At 48.9% G+C, this 26,992-nt stretch overlaps 1 protein-coding gene across 6 annotated transcripts; it reads right to left on the bottom strand.

The window, feature by feature from the left end:
• Positions 1 to 1,389: 1,389 nt before the first annotated feature.
• Positions 1,390 to 25,150, bottom strand: KANK4 (KN motif and ankyrin repeat domains 4). 6 transcript variants are annotated; one of them, XM_064454928.1, is made up of 11 exons: positions 25,053 to 25,136; positions 24,286 to 24,417; positions 13,936 to 14,018; positions 10,624 to 12,537; positions 9,578 to 9,689; positions 7,982 to 8,197; positions 7,310 to 7,397; positions 6,677 to 6,896; positions 5,112 to 5,254; positions 3,971 to 4,171; positions 1,390 to 3,097 (listed from the first exon to the last, which is right to left on the bottom strand). In XM_064454928.1, the coding sequence occupies exons 3-11, from the start codon at positions 13,949 to 13,951 to the stop codon at positions 2,996 to 2,998; spliced, it is 3,012 nt and encodes a 1,003-aa protein (XP_064310998.1). In that variant the 5' UTR covers positions 13,952 to 14,018; positions 24,286 to 24,417; positions 25,053 to 25,136; the 3' UTR covers positions 1,390 to 2,995. The 6 variants fall into 6 exon arrangements, with proteins under 6 accessions (XP_064310998.1, XP_064310999.1, XP_064310997.1 ...); XM_064454929.1 differs by lacking the exon at positions 24,286 to 24,417 and having other exon boundaries at positions 25,053 to 25,150; XM_064454927.1 differs by lacking the exon at positions 25,053 to 25,136 and having other exon boundaries at positions 24,286 to 24,980.
• Between the last annotated feature and the right edge of the window lie 1,842 nt (positions 25,151 to 26,992).

The raw sequence follows: 26,992 nt of genomic DNA, 5'->3' as shown, positions 1-26,992 counted from the left end.
CGCAGAGTGACATGGTTCTCTGTGACTATGGAGGTGCTTTGGATGAGACTGTCAAGTCCCTGCTCCCCTCCTTGCAGCAAAAGAAAGGGGCACACTAGAAATGGCCATAAGGAGAGTGGAAAAATCATGTTCAACTGAATTTCTTGTCATTCTTTCCCTTCATAGCTAATCAGCTCCTAGATGGTGAACCCATAATGATCATTAGATTAATTTCTTTCCTTGCTGTGACTTAATTGTCTCTATTTGTATTGTACAGCGCTCACACTGGGGGGTGTATTTTTGCTTGCCTATATTTAGTTTGATCTCTACCATGATATTGAAATATATAAATTAAGGCTGGTTCTTGAGCACTTCCTGGCACTGAGATCCTGCAGATGATTTTTTATCGGTTTTGTGCCATCCGGTACCCTGTCAGCGTGATGCTGGGTCTGGGAGGTGCCAAGGGCAGCATCGAACTGTCCACAGTCCCTCGGGGCTGCATGAGTGGAGGAGCTGCTGCGGGGCGGGGGGGTGTCACCCCATGAGAGCTTTTCCTCCTGGGAAGACAGTTTGAGGGGAAAAGAGGAACTATGAGGCAAACAAAAGAAAATAAACATTCTGGGGTTGTATGTGTTAACTAGCCTGGGCTGCAGGGGTGGGAATGTGAAGGAAAGGGGGATGTGGAGGGAGGCAGGGGGAAGGCAGCAAAGTCCATGCTGCTTTGCTGCACAGCTGCAGCACACCCTCAAAATAATATGCCCTGCCCCCAAATCACGCTATGGTGAGCTCGCTGTCCTGCGGGATCCCACAGGCAGGAGGAGGCAGGCACTTCCCAAAGCCATGCTGATCCTTAGCAGAAAATCTCCCACGTTTATTATGTTGAAGCCAGAAAGTTCTCTTCCTTCTGGGAAGCGGCAAGCGTCAGAGTGACATTCCTCTCTGCAAGCCCAGCTCCAGAGCTGATGGAGGGGAAAAAACTCAGTGAAAATTGTCACAAAATGGTATTATGGCTCTCTGTTTGCAGCTGGGGCTTGGCAGCAATGCACTGGGTGCTTATGCTGGCAGTGGGTGCGCAGAGCCCAGCACCCAGGTATGCAAATAGAGGCAATTCCTGTGCAAAATATGCATACATACACCCCCCACACCCCCTACACCCCACCCCAGTTTTTTTCTGTCCAGCAAGCTGGGGCCTGAGACATCCTGGGGTGGGAGGAGGTTACTGATCTGCAGAAACACCTCAAAAAAAATTACTGATTTAATGATGTGCACATACGTGGAGTCACGACAGGCTGAGGGCTTTCCTTGCCAGCCTTTTGCTTCTAGGGGTCAGTCTGTCTGTCAGAGCATCCCTGCTGCCTTGTGTCAGGAGAGCACTGCGGCAACGGGGACAGGCACAGAAGAAAACACAAGTAAAGGCTTAACTCAAGTTTATTTATACATAAAGGAGATAACTGAATTTTGAGTTTAAAAAAAAAGCAGATAGACATTTGCGATGAGGAATGTTTATGACTGAAACCATGAAGAAAGGAAAGAAATGGAGTAGATGGCAAATTTCAGTGGAAATAAGGTGGCAAGGTCAGTCTTCCCCTCCCTGCAAGGCAAGGTAATGGGAGCATTACTGGCATAAGGACTGGGCCTCAGAAATGGCCTTGACACATATTGCGAGTAAGAGGGAAGGGGAAAAGGCAGTTCATGATGTGAACAAGCACTCAAAGTAGTCCAAGATTAACTTGCGCTTAGTAACAAAAAAAAGAAAAGTAATTAACTAGGGAGATTTGCTTTTAGCAATGGCAAGTAGATCTGGGTTTATGGACATGTACTACGCACCAGCTCAACTGGTGATGGCATCCAGGTCCACCAAAGGCTACAGAGATGCAGCACAGCCTCATGAAATGGAATTTCCCAGTATGTAGCAACATAATGACAGTGTAAAGATGTTTGGAAAAGTAGGGCCCGAGCCCTCCTCTCTTTGTCAGCAGCAGAGGGATTTAAGAAAAAAAAAAACCAAACTGTCCTATGTATTATTTAAGGTGATGCTGGTCTGTGGGTCCCCCACAGTGTGTGCCCCATGTCAGGGGAGGCCCTGGCACTGGCTGACTCCGGCAGCTAAATCACGCCATGGCTTTACACGGCAGTAGCTTGGGCATCTCAACATTGAGCACAAGGGAAAGCAGAGAGCAGACTTTTCCCCAAAAGGCATCTGTCAGCAAATCCCCTCGACGAAACCCTTGGACAACATTAATGCATCCCGGGACAGGAATCTGTTGTGATCTTCTCATGCTGTGCTCAGGACAACCTGATCCTCCCTGCTGTGCCTGAGCAACACGTGTGCTGATGCACGGTGCATGTCAATGGGCTATGCTTCCCCATTAGCTCAACCATAATTAGAAAAAAAATAGGCGCCATATGGTAATTCCAAATACAGGCAAAACAGTGTCTGTGTGTTTGGGTCTGGTATACTCAAATATTTTGCTAGAGCATTAATTTTTAATTCTTATATCAGACCCACATAAGCAAACATAAATAGGATTTTATACTTTACATAATCCATCCAGCTTGTGTTTGCTGTTACATACACTGAATAATCACTGCCTGCCACTAGTACAGAAGAGCTAATAATAAATATTAGGACACAAAGTTACAAGTTAAATGAGATACAGTTAAGTAGTCGATTAAAAGGACAACCATAATGTAAGGTTACAAAAGGCTAAGTATTGCTTTTCTAATGTGCTTTTCTCCTTTGTTTTGGTCGCTCACCTGCCAAATCTATACCAGGAGGAGCGTATAGGAGAGCTTGGAGTAATTTGTGGCAATGTGCATATATTGGATGGGTGTAAGCAGGCTTAATAAGGAGAATTCATCATGGGGAATGTATGCAGATAATTGACCGGGTTCATCCCCTGTATGTATGGAAATCCACGATGATAGCCCCAGCTGCCGAGGTGAGCAGCGGGGCTGTTACAAGAAGGGACTGTTTGTTTCCCACTCCCCATCCTGGTTTCTTGTTCCCACTTGGTCACGCAGAGAGGGACGGGCCCTGCTCAGCATGGGCTCGCAGGAGGGCTGCGATGTCCTCGTGAGCAGCGCGCTGGGCCAGTGACAGGGCCGAGTTACCGCCCTGTGGGGAGGTGGTGAAGACGTTACTGCCTGAATCCCTGCATCTTGCCCCAGCCACCCCCATAAACCACCCAGTTCCATCCTCAACCACCACCACTTCTTGGCCCCATCACTGCTAAGAGCGGCTGTTTGCAGTTTGCCCACTGATGTGTTTTTCTCAGCTCTCCAGCAAGCGGTTGGACAAGGCAGCTTCACATCCAGCTATTTACCCCCGAACCTCCTTCCCTGCATTTCCCCCCTCATTTCAAATGAGTCCTGCAACCTCCCCATGGTGTTTTGGGGCTTAACCTCAACCACACAAAATGTATCCTGCCTGTGCCTTCTCCTGGTCCCAGTGCCATTCCACGTTAGACAAAATTGTATTTTAATTAGAAAACAGTTGCAAAACTATAAATGTAGCTAAGTGGCCCCATCGCCGTGAGCCCATGCAGGAGGAGGATTGCCACCAGCCAGCCGTGCTAATCCCAGCCCAGCCCCATCCCACATGTCACCCCAGAGAGGTGTCTGTTCTCAGGGGAGAGTTAATTGCTGCTAATTTCTTGGAGCTGAAGCTCTCCTGCTTCCACATGTCAAGGATTTAATCTTTTTTTTTGGTAGGTTTAGACTGGGTTGGGCTTTTCCCCCCAGTGCTACTGCCAGGGCTACAGCTGGGATGCAGGATGCCACCACAGCCACCCCATCCATGGCACAAGCATCAAAACCAGGGGTACTCTCCTAAAAGTGGACCCTTGATTAGAAAGTGGACCAAAATTGTACTTCACTTGAAAAACACCACTCAGGAATTGCTGCCCATAAAGCATGATCCCGTGTGAGCATTCCCTGCCTGGTGGATGTGAGTTGGTGTATGGGACCGAGCGCGGTGCCAGAGCCTCACCTTGTCTGTCAGTGTGACCTGGCATGTGGGCTGGGCCAAGAGGAGCCTGACGATGTCGGTGTTGCCCTGCTGGCAGGCCACCATCAGGGCCGTCATCCCCTCCTCATCCTGCAGGTTGACATCGGCCTGGCAGGAGAGGAGGGCTCGCACCATGTCATCCCGCTCGTGGCTGACCCCCAGCATTAGGGCGGTCTGGCCTCCCTGCAACCACACAGGGAAAGGCTGAACACCCCTTACCCACTGGCCTCCTATAGTCCTGCTCATTCAGACTGTTATATGTATTAATAATAAGGAATGTTATTATTGCATATATATAAAATATTGCATATAAATATTGCATAGTACATATGTAACAATTCATCTTATTAATGCATATTACTTCATATTATTAGTAAATAACACTGGAGCTCTTCAGCAGCTATTGCAGGAGATATCTGCTCACTTGCACCACCGCCACGTGAGGGTCTCTGCAGCAGCTGCCAGCTGCCCCCTTAACCCTCCTGAGTAGTTTAACTTAGGTCTAGACTAACTTTTACAGCTGTTTGGAAGAAGAGCTGGGTGAATACTCTGCCATTTGTAGGACCAAAAATTTGTGACTTGTGAAACGACTGCTCACCAGCAAACCTGGGGATCCTGTACCCCAGGATCCACCCCACACCACTCCTTGCTGGCATCACTTCCAATTTTTTAGCTCAGAAAAATTGTTCTGCAAAATTTTTAGCCTTCCTTTTGCCTCTTTGTTTTACCCAGCTCTCACATCCCTTCACAGGGAGCTGTTGGGTGGCAATGCTGCAGTTTAGCTGAGTTTGCTTTTGTAACTTTTGGGAAACAGCAACTCCAACCCAACATCTACCGCTGAGTCTCAGCCTGGCACTGCACATGCAGTGTAAGGAACTTGAATAATATACCGCCTGCTCCCACAACCCAAGACCTCTATGGGGACACGATGATGCCACAGTCTGAATTAGCATCACATAAATGATGGCTGTAAATAGGAGGCTACAAGCTCAGCAGGAGTCACTTTGCAGATGCCTTTGCCAAATAAGTGGGCTGGTTGCCTTCCGCTCGTGCCTGCGGCATGATCCCACATGAGGCCATGCTCAGTTTGCAAAGAAACAGTAGAACTACTATCAGGACGCACCTGGGCAGCTCGCAGGTTGACATCCCCCTCCTTCAGCAGCTTCATCACCACGTCCATGTCCTCGCCTGTCTCGGCAGCTGCCAGCGGGGTGAGCATCACTGCTGTGTAGCCAGCGCGGTTCTGCAGGTCCAGGCGGCACAGGCCTGGTGGGTGATGCACCATACAGGAGCAGGATTCAGCCCCATGATGAATCAGACGGAGAGAGACAAGCAAACAGGGAGGAAAGAGGGAATTATAAAATACACAGCATCTTATGTTCCCAGAAACAGGAGTTTCCATAATGATAAAGGATTGAGATATATCTGTGTTAAATATGTAATCTTGTGAACACAGCAGTAAAGGATATTTGGTGCTACACATTGCTACAGTTAATTACAATTGCTGAGGTCAACTCAATTAACTTCAAAGACCATAACCAAAAAAAAAAAAGGGGGGGGGCGATAGTTAATGCCTTGGGCACATGCCAGTTGTGGAGCTGTGGCCTGTTTGCTTCAACTCCTGCAGCAAGGGAGCAGCAGAAAGACAAATGTCACCCAGTGGGCTGTGTAAATCCATCCTGGCCCAGTTTCACTCACTTTTCACCTCAAAGAGCCTATTTCCAACTCCACCATGAAGAACGAGCCATGTCTGACAGGCTGGGGCTCACATCCAGCCTAGCCCCGGAGACCCCGCCGCCCCGGGTACTCAGAAGCAGGAGGGGACAAACCGCCACGGCTCCCTGTGCGTCTGTGGCAACAATCGGGTTATAGATGGGTATGATAATCTGCCATTTCCCTAACATTTAACAGATTTTCTGGCCCATGAGAAAAGGCCAAAGTGCCTTTATTCTTCCTGAGCGCACGTGCGTTTTTTCCCCCATACAAGCTCAGCTGAGATTTTTCTTTCTTTGTAACTTGAGCTGAATGTTCAATAGTTTAAAATGGAATTTTTCTGCAGTGCTGTGGGGTTTGTTACACTCTCAGGGGTCTGATCCTCCAGCTCCAAGCCATGATGTGGCATTTGCTGCTACAAGAAGCTGGGGGAGCCACCCCATCCCACCTGGACCAGGGCCAAGACACACTCCCCTTGGCCATGGGGACACTGAGCCCTCTCCAAAGTCAGATTGCAAAGCCCTCAAGATGTGTCAGGGTCCTGAGGGTACTAATGAGCCTTAATGTCCTTGAGGGGCCTCAGCTGGGACCCCTGCCCACACCCATGGGACCAGGGCCAAGCTATGGAGGAGGATGCTGGTCTTCAGATCAACCATGTCTCCTGGGTGGACCTTGGGCCCCACATTTGTCTCCTGGGTGGACCTTGGCCCCATGCTTGTCTACTGGATAGCTCTCTTGCATGCAGGTTGTAGTTGATCCCCAGCCCCACCTCTGTCCAACTCCTTTTGCTCCTGACAACTCCCTGGGAGGACCCTGGACCTCATTCACTGTTTGCCATGTCTGGGACTGTTGATGGATCCCTGTTACCTGGCTCTGCTGGCCATGGTCATCCCCTATGGGACCATGCCCCATTGGCAAGTGCAACATAAAGTAACTTCGACACCCATCTCCAACAAAAGCCGTAGCTGTTCCTACCTGTGTCTAGCAGGAGCTTTGCAATTGGGAAGTTGGAGTGAGAAACACTGTAGTGAAGGGCTGTGTTGCCATTCCTGTCAGCCAGGTTCACCACCATTGCCAAGAGCTGGGGCTGGATGGACCCCAGTGCCTTGAGATATGCTGCAACCACCTCTGGGCTGGAAGACTTGCGGCTTGACACCCGGAACCACTCCTGGCAGACAGTGCTCAGGACATGCCGCTGAAAACACCAAGGTCTCACCATTACTCCTGGGGTAGTCATCCTGCAAAACAGTTGCTGCCCTGGCTCCTCACCCCACACCACTTCATCCTGTGCTCTGGCATCGCCCAGCCGGTATTTAGCTTGTGGTTTGGGGATTACTGCTATAACTTAAGGAGGAAAGGAATTTCCTGTGGTAACTTGAATGAGTAAGCAGAGAAAGCCATAATCTTTTTTTTTTCCCCCCTTTTCCTTTCTTTTTGGCTAGTCTAAAACTGACTCAGAGGTCATCTTGTGCCCCCTCTCCTCACAAAGCTACATGTCCATGGCATGGTAAGGCACAGCCTGCAACATGCTGTCAGGATAATCTTATCCATTAAATGTAACCAGAGGGTGGGAAATGCATCTGAAATGGGATTGAAAATTATCTGTACCAGATGCTTGTCACTTGTGGTCCTGATTTCTGAGAGGTGCTTGCTGAGTAGCTGGCAGTCGGCAAGGAAGTCTTCAGACGGTTTGCATCTAAAGGGAAAATACTTTTGTAAATCCAACATGAGACATAACTTGCAGGAGATATTGAAGCAGGAAGGAGACCATGCAGTTTAGGTCAGAATACATTCAACTTATTCAAGTGCTTAGTTTTATGGACATAATTGTCCCATTGACTTGACACAAATTTTTAGGTAGAAAGTTAAGCACTTAAATAGGTGTCTAAGTCCAGAGTCCCAGAGCTGTATGGTCAACTTCATCTGTTACAAGAAGCCTTGAAGGGGGAGGGGGGAATCTTTTTCCTGAATCTGCAAAGAATTTTACTTAGAAACCTTACTTGAGAGGGGAGAAATGAGGTAATTCAAACTAAATATACTCACTCTGCCTTTTCCACAATCAAGTGTGGAATCAATCCCCATTAGATTCTGTAGTAACTAAAAAAAAGATTTAGCTCTTTAAAGCATTTTCCCCTGGCTACAGAGGTCAGTAGCTGCATTTCCACCGAGCAGATGAAGCACTGACCCCAGCCCTCTAGGAACGGCTGAATGCAGTGCCATTCGTCCTGTGGCTGCAGAAACATGCTGGAAAGCATGATTGCTGTCTGTTTTTCTGGTTACCTGTCAGCCTGGTGCTGAATGCAAGGCACTGCTTCTGCTGATGGCTCCTGCAGGTCGTCGTCCTCACGGCTCTCCTGCGAGGAGGTCCCCAAAGGAGCCCCCTCACCTTCACTACTAGCTTTTGCCTGTGCGGGCTCCAAATCATCAGCTCTTCTCCCCATCTCACTCTCTGTGTCCTCGTCTGATGGGCTGTCTTCGCTTGAAGTCGTTTCATAGCTATTTGGGGACACCACATGTTATTCTCTCCTTCCTGTCTGCAACCACAGGGCCTGACCAAGACTCATTGAAGACACCCACTGACTCCAATGGGCCTTGGATGAAGCCCAGAGTGATACGTAAGTTAAAAGGTTAGAGCCATAGAGCCACAGCCAAATTTGGGGTTAGTTTGGGGTGGGGTTTTTTGTCTTCTTTAAGCCAGAAGGCACGCGATAGAAGCAGTTAATTAGCGGTAGGCAAGGTTACTTCAGGGACTACTCAGTTGGTTTGGAGGGACGTCCATTGCACAAGCCCCAGCATGGCCAGGCAAAGGCTGCATGCCGCCTCCCTGCTGGGAGCTCCCAGCACACTGATGGGGAGCCGTGAGAAACATGGACCCTGTGGCAATGTGGGACAGGTGGCATGTCGGCAACCTTGAGGACTGCTAGAGAAAAACTGTGTTTGCGGCGCCAGATCCAGCATGGACCTGAATCCACCATGTCCAAAAGTATTAATAACAATAATGTCTTCCATGAGACAGAACATTTCACTCTGAGGGATCCCAAAACTTTTCTCAAACTAGTCAAGAGTCCTCTACTTGCTACAAGTTGTACCCATTTCAGTGACTGTTAGTAGAAGAAGCTCTACACAATAAGAGTAATACCCAATGAACCCAACAGCAGTAGCCATCGAGCTGGGAAGTCAGAGAAGAGTATGTCAGCAGAAACCAGCATCCAAACTTGCACACATAGCTGTTTGCACAGTGAAAAGAAAGTGAAATGCATCCTGCCCTCTTCATGCCAGCACACTCCTCAATAGAAGATGTACCAGTGCTGCTCTCAGAGGTGCATCTACAGCACATGTTGTATCTAGTTAGCTCAAAGGCCAAAGTGTGTTAGATATTGGATACACAGGGAACTGGGTGTTGGAGCACAACTTAAAATATGAATCTCCTCCTCCCCGAGATAATGCCTTGTTTACTGAAATAGTCTTCCCTCAGTCCCTGAACCAACATCTGTTGGCTATCACTGGAGCATGGAGAAAGGTTAGTGGCAGTGATCCCACACAGGCAACGCTAACCGCCTCCAAAACCCACCAAAGTTAGTGGGAATCTTCCCATGGACCCAGTGGGGTTTTGGATGAAGCCCCAAAAGATGGTGTGCAGAAAGTGTCAGTCCCCAGGATGTCCCTTGCTGAGCTGAAAACACCAACATCTTTTCTACAGGGTTACTTACAGGTTATCATTGCTGGATTAAAGAAGGGAGAAAGAGGCTCCATTTCAAATGGCCTTTTAATCAAGAGGTTTGGAGGGGAAAAGAGGGGGGAAAAAAAGAACTTCTTCAGCGATACAGAGGACATCACGTGTTAAAATGCAGTTTTATCTTCTGAATGGATGCTTACCCACCATTTACCCCAACAAACTGAAGATTCTTTTTGGTCCCATTGCCTCCTGCATGGAAACCATAACCTTTCTTTTTCATGATAGATTTAAGACTTGTGGTTGGAGAGATTTCTAGCAAAATACAAAATAATAGATTAATTAAGCAGATGTGCCATAATTATCAATGATGATCCCAACCTCTAGAAACAAACTACAAATCAAAACCATAAGCATCTTAGTTCATCTTAGGTGATGCTTTTTATGTCTTGCAAAACTACTTATGCACCTGGCCACAATGTGAACCTGCCCTGCCACCTTTAAAATACAGGTCTCAAACATCTCCAAGTGACTAGGAATATAAAAGAAGTGACTGGGCATTATATACGTGTCCTATGAATATAAGTATGTTTTACTTTTGTACTAATGTTTTCCTTTTTATTTTTTTTTCAATACTAATGTACTGGAAATCTATATAAATCTTCTGTAATACTACATGAATGAGTCTTTCTAGTGGAGTTTGAATAGTCTCACATGTATTGCTTATAAATAACAGGCCACTTAGCTATTTGCAACTCCTGCCACCAGAGAACAGGCAGTCTTCAGTTTGGGATTCTTATCTTCATATAAGCTAAAATTATTTTAGATGAACGGCTGTGAGTTGCTTAGTTACCTTGAATTGGTTTTGGTTCTGATGAACTTCATGCTGATTTAACCCAGATGAGCATGAGTCCCATATCCTAGCAAATTGAGATGTTCAGTCAAATCAAGAAAAATGGTTATTTGAAGGAATAGCCACAAGTATGGCCACTTTTGGAAGCTGATCCTGCATATAACTGAGGCACAGCTTTACCAGCTTCTACATGGTTTCCTTTGCTTTTTTAATTTAAGATCATATAGCTTATGAGGTACAGAGATTTGCATTTCTCATATATGTGGGGGGCGCTCTTTCTGATCTGACTGATACTATTTATTCCACCAAGCTCCACTGCATTACCCCGCTCAACACTTGAATAAATGGGAAGAGATTTGGCCTGGACACATTGAAACCCACGCCAATATTATTTACCCAACTGTTGATAGTGTGTGTTCGAATTCTCCTTATCTGTGGGCCCTTGCGTAGAGTAGGCAGAGAGCAATGAGTTTAAGGAATTAACTATTTGGTTCTGAATGGAGCTGAGCTTGGAAGCCGGCTGTTTAATAGCGCTTGCTAACTCAGGGTAGCCATGCTCCAAACACAGCCACTGCTCCTGCAAAAGCTCCTGGATTTTTTTTACGTATTGGCCGATGGGGTCAACAGCAGGGAGCTCCTTGTGGTCAGGTGGACCTTCCTCTTCGAGCCCATCTCGAGGTTTATCTTCACCAAAGCCTGACTTCTTTTCTCTGTTTGAGCCAATTCTTGTTCTTCGACAGCTTTCTGCAGTCACTGTGTGAGCAGAGAGACTCTGGGTATCACAGTTATTCCTGTGATTTTGATTGTCATCGCTGAGTTGCTCATCAATCTTCAACTGGGTGAAACATGGTGCGTGAAGGTCAGCCTCAATGTCAGCTTCACCCAAAAGTCCAGGTCCCTCTCCACTGACACCAGTACAAGTGTCTGCCAGTCCCTGATCTCTCCAAGCACCCCGCTCCGTTGCCTGTGTGTTCATGTTGTCTGCTCTGCGGATGCTGCATCCTATGGATTTGGTGGAGACTAGGATATTTACATTGATGCCTTTATCATGGGCTTGCTTGGCCCCAGTTACCTGCGAGAGGTCAGTGTTCACTGCTGCATCATAGCACTGCAAAGCCCCCCCACTCTGCCTGGATGGTGGCTTGGCCTTTTTGGTGTTTTCCCGGCACAGCTTCTCTTCCAGCTGAGCTTTGGAGCTAGCTAGTAACTTAATGCATTTCTCCTTCTCCTTGATCTCATGATCCTGCTGCTCCAGCACTGCCCTGATCTGCTCAAGCTCTTCTTTCTTCTTGCTCAGCTGCTCCTCCAGAGCAGCAATCTGCTGCTTCAGTGCGGCGACCCCGACAGGCTCTCCTGCATCACAAGGCTGAGGACCACAGCTTTCCTTATTCTTTATAGCCTGGACACTCCCCTCCTCAGCTTTCTTCAGCACGTTTGGAGAAATTGCACTTACACTTAACTCCCCTTCCCCAGGGTTCATGTTCTCCTCTGCAAGCTGGAGGGTGCCAGCGTCAGCAGCATTGCCCTCCTCGCCTCCGCTCTCCATCACAACCTGCAGCTGTGGTGCTGCAGGATGCTGGCTCTGCCATGGGGGCTGCACCTGCACCAGCCCTGGGCTGCCTCCACCCAGATGCTCCTTCTGCCCCATGGAGGCATCTTGCTCCAAGACCATCTTCCGGGGGAGATTTAACATGATGCCGTCAGAGCCAGGTGAACATGACGTGGGATGAAATGTGCTTTCAGAGCTGTTCTGGTCATGGCAGAGCTGCGGAGGTGGCCAGAGGGGTGAGGGCACCCTCCCGTCCCCCGGCAGGGCCTGGCCGGGTGGCAGTGCAGCGGGCATGCTGGAGGCTCGCAGTAGCTGCGGCCGCCCACGGAGCTCACCCTCCTGCCGCCCCAGCTCCACCTGCCGCCGCGTCTCCGCCAAAAGGGCTTTTCTCCGGTAACTCGGCTCATCAGCCATGGGAAGGGTCAGCTCACTGGGCAGGAGGGAACAGGGCATCTCTTCCATCCCGAGGGATGCCTTTCGCTGGGGGAAGGAGCAGGTTGCTGTCCAGCTCTTGCTGGGAGCAGACGTGCATCCATGGGAGCCGTTTTCAGGCAGGCTGAAGTTTCGGGGCAGGGTGCTGAATTTCGGCTGCTTGGCTTTCCGATGGATGTGAACCCTTCTGATGGTGTTCCCTTTCTCAATGTCGTCCACGTACTTAAGGAAGTCCAGGTCCAAGTGAAAGCCATATGGTGTCTCCACGGAGTAGGGGAGGCTGCGGGGCTGCTCCCTCTCCCCGTCTGGTTTGGGTAGCTGGCCGTTTGCTGAAACAACCCAAAAACAAAAAAGAGATGACTGAATTTTGAAGACAACAAAAAAAAATTAACAAAAACTATGCTTAGAGCAGGGGAAAAATGTTGCTGCTTTTTTTTCATCTCAGTTTCAGGCAGGCAGGGGCTCAAGTTCATTATCATGGAGGCTTGTGGTAAAAACGCAGCAGCATGTGCCAAGGTCCAATCCGGTTTTCCGGAAGCGAATCAGGTAATAGTTGCACTGAGGAAGCTGTAAATTTGCTGAAATCATGGCTTTAATTGGCAATTAAGCAGAGAGCAGGATTTGCAGGCAGGGCTACATGTCTGTGTGAGTATAAGAAGCTGCCTGATGTATAGTAAATCCAGCTCAAAAAACTAAGGTGGAACAAATCTGTGACAATTACATTTTTCAAGGCTCTTGGTTTTAACTTTTCAGTGGTGTAAGTAGTGCCATGCACACCAAGCAGGAAAATCATTGCATCGTTTCATCAGCAAACACCAGGTCACAAATTATTCCTTGAAAATGATGAATACAGCACCGAGCAGAGGTCAGACCCAGACAGCGCCAGCTTTACACAGCTGCATCCATGCGAAACACGTGCCTCCCAAGGTGACTGGCTGCACACCACCAACTACAGTTTTTAATTGAGGAAAATCGCCAAGAAATGCGTGACAGTGTTTGCCCACCCAGATGTTGCAGGCAAATGGCACAGCTCCAGCAGCGCAGCCCAAGGCTCCTTTTTTAATGCAACTTAATACAGTCAGATTCAGCCTGCAAAAATTCACAGTCCCCAAATTTCGGCCTTGAGGGTCTAAATACTTAAACCCCTTTATCATTACTTATTTTCCTTTATGCTGCAAGTCCCTGAAATCACCATGGTTTGGGCTGCTTTGCACCTCTCAGCTAACAAGCCATGCTCTGTGAGGATGAGGAGGAGCAGCTCCACCAGGAGAAACCAGGTTTCATGGCTGCTCCCTCTCTCTCCATCCTGGTGCAGCAGCTGCATGGGGACCAGCAGAATTTGGCATGGCTTTCAGAACCACTCATCACAGAGCATCACCAAGATGCAGCTGGCTTTCTGATGGGAAGCAGCACTTGAAAGTCAGAGGAATGACAGAGGGAAAACATCACACAGGGTAATATGGCACAAGAGCAAAGCCCAGGCAGTGGAAGCAGAGGAGATCTGTCCTGCCTGCAAAGGACAGGAGGACAAACGTGCTGAACTGAGAGCTGCGGTTTAGGAAGTCTGCATAATACATGAACAATGCATTTTTCTCCTCCTGGCCCTAACACATTTCTATAGAAAACAGGTTATTTGCAGTATTTCTGGTAAGGAAATTACTTCAGGGCTTGGTTGGGTTTTTTTTCAAGAAACAAATGAGCAAACAAACACCCTGCAGCCTCCATACCATCTGTCTTCTCCATGGTGTTGTCTAATTGGGCTGTCAGTTAAACATCTTCTGACAAGCTAGAGCAGATGAGTCGCTTCACCCTTGAAAAAAAAAAAAGATATATTTTAATTTTAAAAAAGGCTCAATCATCTGAACTTAATCTCTCCTTAAAGCTTTACACCTCCTCACAGGCTACCCCCCTCTTATTTCCCATATTCTGCAGCCTGACTGTGTCTGCTAAGCACTTGCAAGCTGCTTAAATCAATAGCTCCTTTTCCAGTGGTCACAACTCATGGTTCATAGACACATCCCAGGCAGTTGGTTCTTATAAAACATGCCCTGCATTACAGATGGTTTTGACTGCAAATGAGAAAAGACAGACATTTAGGATAATTTCAACTGGGCTTGAGATAGATGGCACAACGGCTCTTCATTGACTCTGAAAAACAGCAAGGGATATAAACTATACACAGAAATGACTGGGTTTAATGCATAACAACCAAAGATTCAAAATTTGTGTTATATCTTGTTCAAACAAAACCCATTATTTCAGTGCATGTTATAAAAAACCTTCACAAATTCCACTAAAATACAGACAAATCGCTTTAATATCAGGGGAGATCTTCAGGTGGAGATCTACCACAGCCTGCACTGTGAACTTCACATCCAGCTGTGTCTGTATTGCCCTCCAGCTCTTTCCCATCATGTAGACACAGGCAAGACCCTCCTGGAGCATGAGAGGAGATTAAGGCTCCATGCCCTTTAGGAAGACACACAGAGGTGGCTAGCAAGGGAGAAGGAGGTTAAGGCAGTTGGACATCACTGTAGGTGGCTTCCTGACTTGTATGAGAAGGGCAACATTGGCCAGAGTGAGGTGGTCTGTCTTTTAGTTCCTGCTATGGGGGAAAAAGTGGGTGTTTCTTGGAAAGTAAGTTGCTTATTTAGGATATGACTTCAAGTATCTAATTTGGTTCCTGGTCAGAGATGGTCCCACAGCAGCTTATCTGGCAAGATAACTGGATATGCAGTACAGATTAGGATATATGGAGTATAGAGGTGCTGCTGTTATCTCTTCTAGAAGCGCTGACATGTCATGGTTTAACTACAACAAAGACCAGCAGGAAAACAAAGCCAAATACTGTTGTGTTGTTATCACAGTACAGATACTTTGAAAGATCCAAACCATTTAAAGAAACTATTAGCTCTGTCATTCAGGTAAGCATGTTTATTGTCAATGTATAGCCCTGATGGAAAGTTGGAAGGGTCCCAACTCAAGGAGAACACCAAAACTCTCAAAAGCTCCTCCAAGGTTGGTATCTCCTCAGTGCTCGTGTGGCCAGATGGCAACGCCGATGCCCGCCCAATGCCATGCAAGCTTCTGAAACACCTTGGCCAGGGGCTTCCTGACATGCTCTCCAGTTAACTGCTCTTCTTCTATAACGGCCAATAAACAGCACGTGCCAAAAAGAACACTAACCTCTATCAAATGGGGACTTTTTAAAATTACCACTTACAGTCAATTACAGAGCACTTACAGATCCCAGCTACTGTCTGACCAGCTACACTGCACTCTTCTAGGTTATTTATTCAGAGGGATGGAGCCAGTGAATAGGATGCTTTTTAATACCTAAATAATTACATCCAATTGGTTCATTTATGAGCTAGTTGGGTCCCAACTCTGTAGCCCAAACTGATACTATGACTTTTTTCTTTTGACCAGCCTACTTCAAAATTGCCTTGTAAAAGGATGCTGAATGTACCCTACCAGTTTGCTGATGTTCTGTCCCCCACCCCGGTGCAGCTCAGGCATGGGGCAGATGGCTTTGAGCCAAAACCATGGCTCCTTGGACCTCACAGGTGCTCTCCAATGCCTGTCCCTAATGAAAATGAGACAAAAATGAAGTGATCTACTGGAAGAAGTGTACCCATATGCCCAGGGTCTGGCCCACAGTTTGGGGCAGGACACAGTTTTAGGTGGGTATTCATCCTGCTAAAACCTGTTACGCTGACCCTCTGTTGGGTTTTGTATTTGTTGAGTTTTTCCCTATGGCATAGAATTGAAGAATACTTATTTCCCCCTCCAGGCAGCTGACATTGTCACATGCACAGCATTGCTGATTTTCACCTTGAATGAAATTACATTGCTTTTCTCAAGGCAATAATAAATATATACAGAAATGGAAATCAAGAAGGCAAATATATATATATGAGAAGACAAAAGCAGAGAGCAAACTGGTTTTATTCCCTGGGGCAGTCCATTTGCAGGGACAATGTACTGTCTTTTTAAATAGCCCTGTCTCAAACACTGGCTCTTTACAGTCACATTTAACCTCTCTTTTACTCTGTCCCACTTGCCAGGCAACATAAGCGCCCGCCTGCTCCCCCATCCAGCCCAGCCAGCAGAAAGGAGAGCAGCATTACACCCCAGAAGATTTAAAGAACAAATTAACTGAACCACAAAGACAAATATATATGAATTTCATTCTCCGAGAGCATTTTGCTAGTTATTTTAAATTGGAAACATTTAACTCTGTGCCTATAAATAAGAAGATAATTCATCCCTGCTGAGCAGCACGTTAGCACAGTCTCATTAGCTATAAGACAACATTTTTTTGAGCTCTGCCTGTCTGTTCTCCTGCACTGCAGCAATGGCTTTAGCACTTTGTGGTGAAAGGAAAAACTATCGTTAGAAAAGCATCTTGTCATGTTACTTTCTCATGTTCCCACCTACAAACCCATAGAGGAGCAGAGGCACTTGCCTCCCTCCAAGGCATCTTTTCCCATGCCTAGAGCCAGCAGCGAAGGGTTCAGGGCAGCAAACATGCCCTTTCCAGTTGTTAAAAAGTTGGTCAGCTGAGCAGTGACCTTGCTCAGAAAGCAAATACAAGTTTAAAACAAAAAGCACAAAAGAGGGATTAATTTTCTAATAAAGTAGCCCATCGCTCTTGTATGACCTTTCCGAGGACAGTTCAAACCTGCTGTATAAAATGAGTTACTTTCCATACCACAGATAACTTTTCCATAAAACACAAAACACTAAGCGCTGCTTCGGCTGTCACCAGGCTGCCTCCCTTATCAGGAAAGATTACTGAAAAGACAGTCAGCTATTAATGATATGGTTCTTATTATACCTGATGCTGCAGGCTGCAGCCAGAGCTCGCCCTCTGCATGCTGCACCCTCCGAGGCTCAACGCATTAGTTATTCTGCTGAGTGCCTCTCCCAAGGAAATGCAAGTGGCTGCCGCGACTAAAAGGCGGTATCTTTAGTAGAAGCCGCAGAAGGTCTCAACATCCATAATTAATCCTGCTGAAGCCCCATTCCCACATGCAGAGCAGACACAGCCCTCAGCCCTTTACCCTTCTCGCTGCAGCTGCGGCCCCTCACATCTCTCCCATCCATCCGCTGTCCCCAGGAGACGCTGAACAGGACGGGGTGATGGCAGGAACGCAGCCGCACATAACCACGGCAAAGGCAGAGGATGGCTGACCCACTGTGCTGTGTCCTAGCCACTGCGAGGAGGGATGAGCAGCTGCCAGACTCCTGGGTGTGCCAGTGGGACTCTCCAAATAAAATGCTCCAGCCTTTCGCAGAGGGGTTATCAATGCAAACTTCAAACTGCAGGCAGGTGAGGCAGGGGCAGCTTGCAGAGCAGACACGGTGTGATTCTGGGCAGGGTATTCATGGCATGTGGCTCAGTGACAGGCAGAGCGTCGATCCCAAGCACCTGTGCTGGTGTTCCTGTCGGGCATCCTGGATTGCTGCACCCCCAGGCTGGCAACAGGGAAAAAAAACCCTAGCCTCTGCTTGGAACTTGCAACAACTTCACGTTTGCAAAGGCAGAGGGGTTCAGACACTGCCTGGATCCCTGCAGCTGGGCTGTGAACTTCTTCCAGGGCTGGGAAAGAAAATCCTGAAAAGCAGAGGCATGCTACTGGGACCTGGAGGCTCTGTCAGGGGCTTTCACCAGGGACTTGCATCATGGAACAGCGCCAGCACCTTTCCCATCACTTAACAAGCAGCACAACCAAAATGCTCATGTTAGCCGGAAAAAAACCATTTCATTACTCTCTGCCTGCAGAACAGAACTGCCAGCACTCCTGCAGGCTCACTGCGCTCATGCAACTACTAAATGTAACTTCAACAGATTAAGTTTGAAGGAAAGCAGAAAAGTTTTGCCTTTGCAGGAAGTAAAATAGCCTGGGCGTGTACAGAAACAGCAGCAGTCTGTCCTTGCTAGCGCTCCCCAAGGCACAGATGGGTTACTTCTTACCCGAGGAATGAAAAATAACACACACACCCCCCCCCACTTCAGCAGCCGGTTAAATGCTGCCTTTCCCACGCGGCTCCAGCATCCCACACCGCACAGGGCCTGGACTCCATGTTGACAGCTTTCTGCTTTCACAGGCAATTACTGTGCTTGGGGTTGAAAACAAACTTAAGAGCATGTTGGTTTATTTTCTGCCAAATTCTTCTGGTTTTGTTATGCTTGTGCATCTTTTCTGAGCATATTCTGTTGCTTAAGTTCTCTAGACAAAGCAGCACAATAGAAAAATATACACATTTTTGTATGGCGCTGATTTTAAAGTAAGCCTAAAAGAATTGTTTTTTTTTCCCCCTGGAAAGACCTAGCAGGAATCTTTTAATTGGAGCATTTCCTTATCGCAATTATACACATAAGACCTACAGTTCTTCCCAGATGTAATCCCTGTGGGCCTGAAGAAGGTCTTCAAGTCTCCATCTCCCTAAATAAGCTTTTAATCAGGACCTAGCAATGGATGGAGTCAAAACATGCAAATTAATTAAATATGGGCTGGTGCTTGATGGAGCTACAACTGGCTTCAGATAGCTTTGGCCAACAGGGCTGGCGCAGGGTAGGAGATGGGGAGGGGTTTCACCTGGGCACACCTGAGATCATCCTGCAAGCATGAGGACTGAGGTCATGGCCTAAAACTGCTGCTGCTTTATCTTACACACTACAGCTGTCAGGGGATTTTGCTTTGCAGGCTGCTCGCATGGATGACAGGAAACAGGCGGCCACAGAATGGCTCAAAAGCCATCCTGTTGGTCCTTGGCCATCCCTGCTATGGCCACCGCTGCCTTCTTGGATGCTTTCAGGGCCGATGGGCTGGACGGCTGCCTGCATTCCTCTCCCCAAGCAGAAACGCTGCAGGAGGGCAAGTTTGGGCTTCACCTGCCACTCCCTGCTCCCCTCCACCACACAGACCCATGGATGGAGCTCACACTCGGTACCCAAAGGGTTACACCCAAACCTGCTCCATCTAGGCGGTCTGCTCAATTGCACAACCACCAGGCCAGCTATTACTGCAAGTGGACATACCAGGAATAAATATAGCCCCTCAGGGAATATTTGTTGTACGGATTTTTCAATTCTATTTTCACTGCAAAGGAAGAAAAATAACCCATTTCCAGTCTGCCTGGGACATCCACACTTGGTGGGATCTCTGTTGTGCAGCAGCGGGCTGTGATCAGCTGCCGGCTGGCACAGGCACAGGAAGGAGTTTCCTTTCAGGAGGAAAAAAGAAGTTTGAAAACTTTTTGGGATTAAATAAGTAAATAAAAGCAGTTTAAATTCCTTGTTTGCATTGCCAGAAGTTGTCATGAGGTTTTCCAAAGTGAGCTCAAACAGCGTTTCTGCTGTAAGAGATCAGCATCCCGGGAACGCATCAGATGCCTTCCTGGGTGCATTCAGCATCATGCAAACCTTGCTGCCAGCACCCCCGTGCCTCATGGCATCCCTCGGAAATGGCAGCTGGGACCACAGCAGATGTGGGCTGGGCTGGGCTGCCTGTCACGGGGCAGAAGACAGCTGAGCAGCCCCAAAATTAAAGTGGGGAGACCAGATGATGCCCGAGCCCCAGGAGGCACACTGCTATAAACCCATCAGCATCCAGGAAGGTGAACTGGCAAGCTGGATCCGTCCCAGCCCAGCATGGACCCTCCAGCCATGCACTGCTTGACCCTGTGCTTGCTGGGCAGGCTTCTCTCCACACTGGTGTTACCTAACTGCATGTGCGAAAGCAGAGCAGGACTAGATTTAGGAATGCAAAACCAGTCACTGTATGGGAAGAGCAGAGGTGGTGGAGGCAGCAGGTAAAAAGGTATGATGAGAAAAGGGACATAAATCTTTAAAACCCTCTGAAAGTTAAATGCCGCATAGTCCAGATGCCTGCTTAAAATTCACCCTCCATCCTGGGGCCAGCAGACAGCTTTGGCACGTGGCTTATGGCAATAGGTACCCTGCAGCGCCAGACCCAGTGTGCTTTTTGCACCCCAGGCTGAAGCTCCCTCAGCTGCTGCCTGCCTGGGGCTTCTTGAGAGAAGAGCTGGGAGCTGGAAGCAGTTTGTTAGTGCTCGAGAGAGAGAAGCTCCCTCTGCAACCCATCAGCTAGTGGTTACACCAATGGAGAGGTTCAGGCTGGCCTCCCATCCTCTGCCAGCCACCACCCTCTCTGCAAAATTATGTCCAGGAAGGAGCAGAGGGAGTTGGATGGGGCTGGAGCCGGGGGGTGCTCACATGGAAAACATCCTGGAGGTGTGTGGAGCCTCACTGGTGTTTGAGAGAGCAGCGGGCTCGCAAGAAATCTGAATAATTAACCCAGTGCCACTTAATAAAGACGACGATTGCTTTCAGGGTAAGCATGCAACCCTCGGCGGCCGGCAGTACTTAAACAGCCATTTCAGGCATCTTTTCAAATGGCAGTAATAAAGTTGTGCAGATACTGATTTTATTAAAGCTGCTTATTGCTGTTTAATAAATGTCAAGAGCTTCCTGCCAGCATTTCCATTAGAGACAGGTCAGGATGAGACTTGGAGATATCAAATATCCAAACTCTCACCCTCTTTTATGGCTCACTGGGAGAGGAAAATGATCACATTCAGCCCCTCTGATAACCTCTTTTCCAACTGACCTTCAGCTCACTCCAGCCATAGTCTCATAAAAGTTTTGGCTGATTCTCATGATTTTATCCTATGCCTTGAAAACTGTGACATTGTCCCTAAAATGTCTTTTCCCAGAGGCAGGCAATCAGAAAAACCACTCAAAGCCATGAATTGAAAGCACTCAACAGTCAGAAGGCAGACAAAAATCTGAAGTGACTAATTTCTAATATTTTCTCTTTTTATCTCAATCCCACAAGTTTGGGGGAGGGGGGGGACGACGGGGGATGACACACCAATAAAGCCCTCCTTTGGCTTCTGGTCTCTTTCAAGTTGCTGTTTTCCATCTCCTTGACCTTGGGACAGGTTGAGCCTTGCGCTCGTGATACCGAGTAACTTCCATGTGGTCAAAGAAGCTGGTAGCAACTTTATGACAATGGAGTCGTCCTTGGTTTGGCCAGGGTTTGGTGCATCCTTGGGGCTCCTGTTCTCATCCCACTCAAGAGCCTGAGCTTTGGCCCTAGATGGGCTGGAAATGTCTCCATTTCCTAAGAAAAACCAGGATTCTTTGGGTGTTTTTGCAAGCTGGGTGTGGAGAGGGACCATCAAACAAAGGAGCTCCTGCTTGCTGGGAAAGGCTCTTCCACCCTGCTCTTGCGTGGCTGCTTGCTGAGACATGAGATGGATGGGGCAGCGCAGTGAAGGGTGTTGTGCCATGTTCGATCCCCTTGGTGCTTCCTGAAGGATGAAACTCTGGAGTTTGTGGAACTGGAGAAACCCACCCTGACACACAAACATGGCTTCCTAAACCCACCAGCCTGAGAAATCTCCAAAAAGTGCATTTGTGATAGTGAAAGCCAACTGGCAATCCAGCGTCTGTCCTGTCTCACCCTCGTAAAGGTCCCATCATCAACACAGGTCCTCTCCCACATAAAGCGGGACTTTCAGGCATTTTTAGGAAAGCCCTATTCTCTGCATGCCTGTTTTTTTCTCTTCCCTGGGCAACCACTGCAGTCACGACAGGTTTAAAAACCTCTTCAAACAGGAACATTTATTTTTCAGGCCACCTGAAATCACTCTCCATGTTGATCAGGACAACAGAGAGGATGGACGTGACACCTTCCTCCTCTGCCTGTGATTTCCACGTAGAAGACAGAAGTGCGGCAGTGGAATTCACATTTCCTCCTGTGCACACAGGTTATGGGGAGTGTTTAGGATATGGGGGCTTTCCTCTAGTTTTTTGCCCAAGCCCAGGCTGCACATTGCTGGTATGTTTTTGGCCTTCTTGCTTGTGCCACGACTGACGTTCATCCCTGATGGACAGAGGAACTGGCTACTATAATGAGTTGAAGATAATCACATTTGGAAGACAGAGGCCACTGTGTGTGCATGGGTTTTTCACTGTATTTCACATTTCTCACTCCACCAAATTGTCCACTTTCGTAGTATATTATCATAACAATGACAATAACTGCTTTTTCATGTGCTGTTTAAACCCTGGGATGTGCAGGACTCGAGGTTTCCCGAGGCACAGCTCCGGAAATGTGAATTCCACCGAGGTCTAAAATAAATAAGGCTGAAGAAGGAGCTCTCTGCAGCTGGTTCCTCCCCACCGCTCTCCCCTCACGCTGACAGCATGCAAATGTGCATGGTTGGGGATTTCTGCCCTGAGCCACAGGCTCCGTCGTGCCCCTGAGCTGGGGTCAGGGCTTTACTAACTGAAATCTGCCACTCGCTGCTCTTGAGCAAGGCAGAGTCGCGTAACCCCATCATACGGGGCACCGAATGAAAAACACAGTAATTTAACATATTTATTTTTTTCTCTAACAAGTGGGCCCACGTCCACCCCTGGTGCTACTCCCAAAGCTTCCTTGAGATGACCCAAGATTTGATGCATAACACTCGGTGATAAAAATGCAACTTTCAGAATATTTGGCGGCTGTAAAACTGCAGGGGGAGGGACCTGAATCGCCAACGAGCTTCTGAATGAGCCTGTATTCCTCTAACACCGGCCATCTCATAGAATCTCAAAACTGTTCCTGATGCGAAGGATGTTTGGAGACCAAACCTCTCCCTCCCGAACCCCACCCACGCCGAGGACAGAGAGGCTGTTTGACAGGAAATAACACTGCACTCCTGCTTGGTGGGAAATAAGTATGTGGGGGGTGTTTTTGGTTAGCTGAGAACAAAGGGAGACCGTGACACTGAATTCGATGGCTCCCGTGGTAATGGGACAGCCCCAGCACTGCACAATGGGGATGATTTCTGCACCTGGGACACAAACCTTCTCCAGAACTGGACTTTGCATAAAGAAATCGAACATGGCCATGGTTTTCCTATTCACAAGTGGTTTGGAAACTACACCAAGAGACCGACAGCGCCCACAGCAGCAACAGGCTGCCCCCCATCTTATCTTTCAGTTTCAGGATTATTTTAATGAATCCATTAACTGATCCTGCCTCAACCACAGATTCCCTGGCCAGGTTGCTGTTCATCAACAGCTGTCATTTTGGCAGATATATTTATTTTTGAAATACTACAGTTGAAGTGAAAAATAATCAATCATAAACCCAAGGTTATGGGCTCCCTCCTCTCATTTACTCTTTTGGGAATCATTTAAGAGATCAGCTTTTTCCATTTAGTCCATCCCAAATCAAACGCAAAAACACTGGAAGACTGTGAAACAGGTATGAAGGTAACTGCTGTTATGTTTTACCCTTCCCTCTGCCCTTCACTGCAGCTGCTGTTCTTACGCTGCACATGCTGCATTTTTGGGTGCTCACTGCCTTCATGTGGGCCACACAGCTAAAATAATTAATTTTTGGTTTAGCCTCCGGACAAAGGAAACCCTTCCCGGTGGTGTCGCATCCCATAGCTGTGAGGAAAATGATATAACCCTGTCCAGTTCAGTCCCGCTTCCAACTCTGGAGGGTGAACATCATACCCAGAGCACCCAGACCAAAACTGCCTTCACCCTGAACTTACTTGGACTTGCATTTGGGTTATCTTCTCATGGACTATCCACCCTCTTCTACACAAACCTCGGGCGATGGTCTACCCCAGTGCGGCAGCTCCCTGTTCACACTCACTCTGATTTCTCCCAGAGCACAGTCAGAGCCCAAGATGCTTTTGTCTCAGGCCTGCGAGACATCACAAGCCGAACACCAAGAGCTGACAAAGTGCTTGCACGGGGTACGCCTGGTCCCGGCAGAGCTGGATTGCTCAGAAATGCCCTGGCAGCAGCCGCTGCCGAGGAAAGGCGATGCTGCCTGCGAGGGAGCGGCACTGCCCGTCCCTCTGCTCGCTGCCAAACGCGCCGCTGGAGCGGCCCCTCTCTCGGCCCCCTGAGGATGCAGAAACCCCGAGCCCAGCCGGGCCCTGCTCTGCAGCCGGACCTGCAGCCGAGCCCCACGGGACACGCAGCTCAGGGAACCAGAGCATGAACCTCACTGGAGACAGAAATTACTTACGGCGCCAAGAGTTTCTGTGTCCGGATGGCTGGAAAGCCGGCAAGGAAACGGAGAGAGGCTGGAGGCAGGCGCCGGCGACCGTGCTCGGCTGGGGAGGCTGGGCTGGGGCTTGTCTGAACCACATCTTCACAGCTGGGGAGGGTTTTACAGTTGGGCTTTGAGGCTAAATGCAACTCTGGCTGCTCTGGGATCCTGTTGACTTCCGCCACATTGCCAGGGGCCTGGGGGCCCTTCCCAGCCCTCACACGGTGACATCCGGGGGTCCTGTCGGTGCTCGGAGCCTTCCTGACCTCTCCCCACTTCCCAGCCACGCTCCGTGCCTCCGTCCCACACCAGAGGTGCGCTGGAAAAGCTCCCGTCCCGGGTGGTGCAGGACTGTTGCTGCCCCGAGGCAGCCGCTCGAGGGGCCAGGCACCCCTGAGCACCCCAGGAGCACCCCCAGGAGCACCCTTCACAGTGCTCCCGGGAACCCCTGAGCACCCCCGGAGCACACTACGGAGCGCCCCTGTGCACTTTCAAAGCATCCCCCTGAGCATCCTCCAGCACGGCCCGGAGCCACCCTTGGAGGCGCCCCCACAGCATCCACCAGCGCACCCCCGGAGCACCCGCGGCACCTCCCTGGGGCGCCCCTCCGGAGCAGCCCCCGGGGGGGGTCAGTCCCCCGGGCCCCCCCCGGCTGCTGGGATCCGCGGCCCCCCGCCGCCGGCCGGCCCCCTCCCGGGCTCCCCCGGCGCGGGCCGGGCCCCCCCTGCGCGGCGCGGCCGTACCTGGGAGCGGCGGAGCGCGGCGGGCGCTGCCGGCGGCCCCGCTGCCTCCGGCGGGCGGTGCCCGGGGGCGGGGCGGGGCGGGGCGGGGCGGGGCGCCCTCCCGGGGCAGCGGGGATGGGCTGCGGGGCGGCAGCGGGAGCCGAAAGGAGCGGCTGTCGTGGGAGGCCAGAAATGCACTTTTTTTTTTTTTGGTCTTTTTTTCTGTTTTCTTGTGACTGCGGTATTGTGCTCGCGTCCTTCTTTTGAATGCTTTATTTATACTTTTCTAGCCCATCCTGTTTGCACAGATGCAGATCAAGGGCGGTGGGAAGGGGAAATCTGCAGGGACGGCCGTGGCTGCAGAACTTGTCCTGTATTTGCACCAGCTGTTCCCCAGCTCAGCCGTTCAGCCCGGTCCGGTTTACGTCGGTCCCTTAATGTGATCACGTGGAAGATGTAAAGAAAATGCAATCAGAGTTCTAGGTTTTGAGCCTCCTCATGTGCCTTACCCCGTGTGATTTACATGCTCCTCATCTCCCCAGCAAGTCACTGTAATGACAGTTCTGTTTTAGGCTCTGGGGACAGGTAGAAAGCAGTAGTTTAGTGACCTGCAATAATACCTGCTTTAGGTATTTTACTTTGGGTTAAGCTTTTGATTTCAGTTGTCTTGAGACATAGAGGCAAACCCCTGCTCTTCTAGGACATGGGAGAGCAGCAGCCCCAGCAATGCTGGGGCAGCTCCATGGCCTCCATCTGGGCTATGAACTCAGCATCCACTGGGGATGAATGAGGCCCACTGCGATTCCCCCTTCCTTCGACAGGAGCCCAAACACCTTTCAACTCTGAGAGGGAAATGCTGTAAATCAGAGCAGAGTCTTCAGGCTCCTGTGGTCCCACCAACACTGCAATTTGCACCTCTTGGGTTTTCACCTCAAGGCACAGCTCCTGGGACAGTGCAGCTTAACCTTTACCCATCCCTTAGGCTCACACCCAAAGCCATGACCATCCCTGAGCCCTAAAGACAAGGCTTTTGCAGCAGAAACTTTGGGCACCTACAGGAAGCTATTGTGGTTTCAGACATTCAGCTGAACTTGTGTTTTGTTCTGTTTTCCCTGGGGTTAGATTAAAGCATTAAGAAGTGTGCGGGGGGGGTAAGAAGGAAAGCAGTGGCAGTTCACAGCATGCACTTCTGCAAGCATGACCCAGAAAAGCAAGCAACAACTACCAAAAAAAACCACTTTTGAGCAAACTGAATCAAAATCGGTTCCCCTTTTCAGTCACTGAGGTTTTACTTGCTCGATAACTTCCAGACAGAGTCTCTCTTCTACGAAATGTTAGGTGCTCAGAAGCGTAACATGTATATGCATAAAACTTCTGTGACCCCCCTCTTTAATCCAATAGAATAACAGGGCTTTCAAACAAACAGGGTAAGAGAGGAGTACTTTGCTGTGTGTATAAATGAAACATGATTAATTGTTTAAAAGCAGATTAGGTGCATTTGTGGAAGAGGTGGCTATTGGACACGATGGTTGAAGAAGCCTCCGAGATGCCGCTTGCCAGGAGCTGGGAGGGGATGGCAGGAATGCAGCCACGGTGCAGCCACAGCCCCTCCCTCCCCTTCTCCCACAGCGTCCTTCAGCTCCACGCTTGAGCAGTGTCAGAGGCCGTATTCTCCGCTATGTATTTCAGTCTTGCAAAGTTCAGCTATTCTTAGGCAAGGTTGTGAGTCATTAAACGTTTTCAGAATGTTTATTTGTCAAGCCACAGGCACTTAAATTTACTTCTGAAGCCAGACAACCCACTCAGAGGATTTCTTTCTGCCATAGGAATTACTAGGTGAAATTCCATGGCAAGAGGTCAGCCTTGCCGCCTGGAACACTGTGAGTCAGATCCCGCCCAAGGGCTGCCACCAGTTCAGGTTTAAAGTGGTCTCATTTTCAAAGGTCAATATAGAGGGGAAA

This window comes from Phalacrocorax carbo, chromosome 6, assembly GCF_963921805.1.
Source record: "Phalacrocorax carbo chromosome 6, bPhaCar2.1, whole genome shotgun sequence".
NCBI classification, from domain to species: domain Eukaryota; kingdom Metazoa; phylum Chordata; class Aves; order Suliformes; family Phalacrocoracidae; genus Phalacrocorax; species Phalacrocorax carbo.
This window is presented reverse-complemented; position numbering and strand designations above follow the sequence as displayed.

Coding starts and splice junctions, on each gene's coding strand:
- KANK4 (XM_064454929.1), bottom strand. Junction 9,690..10,623: donor CACACACTATCAACAGTTGG/GTAAATAATATT, acceptor GTATTTTGCTAG/AAATCTCTCCAACCACAAGT. Junction 7,398..7,981: donor ATTCAGCACCAGGCTGACAG/GTAACCAGAAAA, acceptor TTTTCCCTTTAG/ATGCAAACCGTCTGAAGACT.